The sequence below is a fragment of the Cupressus sempervirens genome, chromosome 6, assembly GCF_028749045.1.
Source record: "Cupressus sempervirens isolate cs-2001-9-10 chromosome 6, ASM2874904v1, whole genome shotgun sequence".
Lineage (NCBI taxonomy): Eukaryota > Viridiplantae > Streptophyta > Pinopsida > Cupressales > Cupressaceae > Cupressus > Cupressus sempervirens.
The window spans coordinates 187,601,053-187,606,277 of record NC_143123.1 but is presented as its reverse complement, the minus strand read 5'-3'; the positions used below and the strand labels follow the sequence as shown (position 1 = coordinate 187,606,277).

The 5,225-nt window shown below is 38.5% G+C and overlaps 1 protein-coding gene across 1 annotated transcript; it reads left to right on the top strand.

Annotated features, from left to right (window-relative positions):
- The first annotated feature begins 1,400 nt into the window (after window positions 1-1,400).
- Window positions 1,401-4,982, top strand: LOC149551878 (uncharacterized). The gene is made up of 2 exons (XM_089787379.1): window positions 1,401-3,975; window positions 4,074-4,982. Exons 1-2 carry the CDS (start codon window positions 1,464-1,466, stop codon window positions 4,436-4,438), a joined length of 2,877 nt encoding a protein of 958 aa, XP_089643505.1. The 5' UTR covers window positions 1,401-1,463; the 3' UTR covers window positions 4,439-4,982.
- Window positions 4,983-5,225: the final 243 nt, after the last annotated feature.

Below are 5,225 nucleotides of genomic sequence, written 5' to 3'. Positions count from 1 at the left end.
ACACTTATTTGGATTGAACTAGTGTAAATGAGTGATACCAAAAACAACATTTGCAAACATATAGGTGGTCTATATTTCATTGATTTTACTTTTAAATTGAAGTGTGCTCTAACAATCCAATGTATCCTATATTCTCCTATATGAAACATGTCTTTAAATACCATGACATAACATGTTGAACAAACATGTACTATGTTAGCTCTTAACAACTAATAGAAAAAATGGAGAGATTTTGAACTCAAATTTGATGTTTCGTGATGCAATAATCATTTTTAAGCTTCTCATAATAGAAGTACATTAGTTCTAAGTAATGTGTGAATGATATACAAAAATATGGTGGTGATATTTGAGGTAGGGAAATAGTGTATGTAAATTAACACTAATGGTGATAAAATAGAATTGAGTAGGTAGCAAATATATGAAAACAAGTGCAATGGGGATGAAATGAGATCCTTTTATAGCCTTAATACCAAGCAGTTGGTTTATGAGTCTATAGATGACTTATGGTAATATAGGATTGCCCTATACTCCTTGTGAGATACATATAATTGTGTTGCGCATGATGCATACACACCTTACCTCCTACATGATTTGACCTTGTGACCTGTATTTCGAGAAATGAACTTCTCCACCACTAAGCATGAAAGGAAATAAGAATCAAATGATAAGCCAAACATAACATAACAAAATACCACTTGTCAATAAATTATTATATGAAACAATGGCATCATATAATCCAAACAAAATAAAAATTATATAAATATACTTTACCATTATACACATATAAGTGAACCTCGTGATGAGACACATACCTAAATCCTTTGAATCTAAACCTGTAAAATTCATGCAAAGTCTTGCTTGCATCATGCTGACTTACACAAACTATTCCATTTGAATACTTCATTGTGCACGTGCACAATGAAATGTTTTCAAATTATATTGAAATAAATAACTGATAATTCCTTTCAAGAGAGTTCCCTTCCTACAAACTTCGCGAATATAATATATTTCCTTAGGGTCAAAGACATATTCAACTTGCTCTCTTAATAATCATTTCTAAATTATAAAGTACTCGCTCACTTTTATCAAATAGTGTCAATTTCAGCCCTGGTCGGGTCAGTTTTTTTACTGCAGCAAGATTTCACTGAGTACAAATGAGCGTTCAAAACGAAGAGTTTTGTGAAAGCTACAACGGGGTTACGTTTGATGGCGTATACGGCACCAGTCAATTTCATTAATTACAACGTGTGCATTCTTTTCAGGGCAAGAAGGACAAATTTTGCAAAGAAAAAGATGAGATTGTGTAGAATCTGTAGCTTGGAAGTTTCACTCCGCAATGTATGACGTTGGAACATTGACTCTTTAGACTTCCTCGCCGACTATGATTACATTTACAAATTACAAATAAAGAAAGTTATATTGTATCCATGGGCTTACATTGATCTGCTCCACCGAATCGATCCATGGCCTCAACTTTCAGGATTGTCTTCTTGGTAATTGCGTTGTTGGGATTTTGTTATGCACAAGATGACCAAGTGAGAATACTGTTAGACATGAAGAGGAGCCTCCAAGATCCAACAAATGCTTTTAACAATTGGGGAATTTCTTCTACTTCTCCTTGCCAATGGAATGGAATCACTTGCAACAAGGCAAGTTTAGTGACTGATATCAATCTGGAGAATAGAGGACTAATTGGTCCTATTTCTTCTTCTATCTGTGAGCTCAGCGCCTTGAAAGCTATTCAGATGGGCGAAAATTCTCTGTATGGAGGAATTGCAGATGTGTTTTGGAAGAACTGCAGTCAGTTGGAAGTATTGAATCTCACAACCAATTCATTGACGGGATCTCTGCCGGATTTCTCTGTACTTGGCTCGCTGCAGGTTCTGGATTTGTCAAGAAACAATTTTTCTGGTAAATTTCCTCTTTCTGTAACACACTTATCTAATTTGCATATTTTAGATTTGAATGACAATCCTCTAGAAACCAGCGTGATACCCGAAGAGATATACAGTTTGAAAGCCTTGAATGTTTTGTGTTTGTCCAACATTAGCTTGTATGGAACCATTTCATCGTCCATTGGTAACCTCACAGATCTGGGAAAGCTAGAACTTTCTTACAACCATCTAAACGGAACTATACCCAAAGAAATTACAAGCCTTTCCAAGCTTTATCAGTTGGAACTCTACAATAATTTTCTTGGAGGAGAGATTCCTTTAGGTTTTGGAAACCTCAGTTCGCTGAAGCTTTTTGATGCCTCCAAAAATCTTCTCCAGGGTAATCTTTCTGAGATTGCAAGCTTGAAAAACTTGGTTTCTCTTCAACTCTATGAAAACCAGTTTTCTGGGTCAATACCCGAGGAGTTTGGGAACTTCCATTATCTCAAGGACTTGTCTCTCTACACTAACAGTCTTACTGGGCAGGTTCCCCTGAAGTTGGGGAGCTTGTCAGATTTGACTGCCATGGATATATCAGAGAATCTTCTTACCGGTCCTCTGCCTCCAGATGCCTGTAAAAGAGGAAAATTGACATTCTTCCTCGTTCTCCAAAACTCTTTCACTGGAGGAATACCCGAATCATATGGGAATTGTTCGACCCTGATCCGCTTTCGGGTCAATAATAACAGTCTCAGTGGTACGGTTCCCCAAGGTATTTGGGGGTTGCCTCATGTTTACATAATTGATCTAAGTGACAACAACTTTGAGGGTGAAATAAGCAGAGAAATAAAAAATGCAAAGAACCTGTCTGTTTTGACCATTCGCAACAATAATTTCTCAGGAAGCATGCCGTCAGAAATTGGAGAGGCAGTACACTTGAGCAAAATGGATGCAAGCAATAATGACTTCTCTGGAGAGTTGCCTGATGAAATTGGAGCCTTGACAACGCTCACTAGCCTTCTTTTGCAGCAAAATATGCTTTCTGGTCCAATACCAGATGCATTCGGGCTATGCAAGGATCTTTCTGAAATTAACCTTGCAGGAAATAAATTCGAGGGTCCTATTCCTGAATCCTTTGGATCCATTCAAGTTCTAAACTCTCTGAATCTCTCCAATAATCAACTCAGTGGTCAGATTCCACATACCCTTTCTTCATTGCAACTAAGCTTACTGGATTTCTCCAACAATCAGTTGACAGGGCCAGTGCCAACACAGCTGATTAGTCTTGCAAGCAAGAATAGCTTTTCTGGAAACAAGGGGCTTTGCGTGAACGAAGCCAATTCACTTTCTTTAAGCCCATGTGCTGCTGCCGCTTCTTCTAGAACAAGGTCCCATGCTAGAATCCTTATTGCAAGCTTCATGTCTTTAGCTACAGTGATTATTTTTGTAATAGGTTGGGTTTTCTACAGAAGTATGTACAAAGCACCTGAATCCCTATCCTGGGATCTCAAGTCCTTTTACAGGGTTAGATTAACTGAGGATGACATTCTTCGTTGCCTAAAGGAAGAGAACATAATTGGCAGTGGCGGATCTGGGAAGGTATACAGAGGAGAATTGAGCAATGGAGAAAACATTGCAGTGAAGCAGCTGTGGAATAGCAACACTGCGAAGCTCAGTAATTCAAAAGAGGAAGTATTGAGCAACCGCCAATTTGAGATGGAGGTGGAAACATTGGGATGTATCAAGCACAGAAATGTAGTGAAGCTGTATTGCTGCTTGTCCAACAGATACACAAATATCATTGTCTATGAATACATGAAAAATGGCAGTCTGTGGAACAGATTGCATGAGAACAGGGGTTCGACATTAGATTGGCATACACGCTATAAAATATGTCTCGGAACAGCTTATGGGCTTGCCTATTTGCACCATGATTGTGTTCCTGCCATTATTCACAGAGACGTGAAATCCAGCAATATTTTGTTGGATGAAGAGATGGAGCCTTGTATAGCTGATTTTGGTGTTGCCAAATGCCTTCAAGCCAGTGGAACGGCAAATTCTACAGCTGTCATAGCAGGCACTCATGGCTACATTGCTCCAGGTAAGCAATCAATGCCATATTAAGTAAATTCAATTGCCTTTTTGTTTTTGTTTTTGTTTTTCGTGAATTGGAACGAAATTTGTGTCCATTTTTTGCAGAATATGCATATACATACAGAGTGAGCGAGAAGAGCGATGTTTACAGCTTTGGGGTAGTGCTGATGGAGCTTGTGACTGGCAAACGGCCCATGGAGGTTGAACTTGGAGACGACAAGGGAATAGTTCACTGGATTTCTCACAAGATTTCCTCGAGAGAGAGTGCAATAGGGGTTTTGGATAAAAGGGTTTCTGAATTTTGTGAGGAAGAGATGATGAAGGTGCTTAAAATTTCATTGCTGTGCACCAGCCGTCTTCCTGCACTGAGGCCTTGTATGAGAGAGGTGGTACAAATGTTGGTGGAAGCAGACCCCTACTTGGATTCCACTCAACAATTTTTTAACAGATCACAGTCCAGTAAGATGTAATATAATCTTAGATTTCTACGAAATTAGATTACTTTTCGGAAATGCCATAGAGCTCAGATTCAAATTACGTACAAACGAGTGCCTGGATTTTGCTAATGGCAAATTATTTTCCATGGGGTAAGACTAATACAGCCTGCGGGGGCGTTTATGTCTGAAATGACTATTCATTTGGATGGGCTGCATGCCGTGATGACAGGGAGACACTCTGAAATTGACCTGTTTGTTCAGTCCTGCAACACCTTCGATGAAATCAGGGAAGTGATTGTTACGTATAAGTGTTTAAAAGAATTTCAACTTTCAAAGCAGGGATTTGCTGCATCTTGCAAACACTTGCCTTCTGTAATTATCCCCCTCAATGGGAGTATTACAATAAGAGGTACAGAGCTCTCCCGGCCTTAATGGCTAACCTTATACCAAAAATTGGAGAATAAATTGCATTTTAGAGGAAACTGGAAACTAAACTAAGTTTCCTCCCTTGCTATTGAATGTAGTAATGTTAACAATCTAGTGAAGCTTCTAAATAAGATTTAACTTTCTTGAGTTACTCGATATGCCAAAGCGATTAGTTTCTTCAATGTGTTGAAACTGAATCTCCGTTAATGTTCGTTATTTACAAACTGTGTTGGAAATATCATTCATCTAAAAACTTGACGGACAAAAAGGGAAAGCCATAATTACAGTGAACCATTACACATTCTGACATCTCAACTAATCGGCTTAACCTCAAAAGAGGGTCACGTGAAGAATACTTTCAACCAAAACAATCTGACCTACACTGTAACGGCAA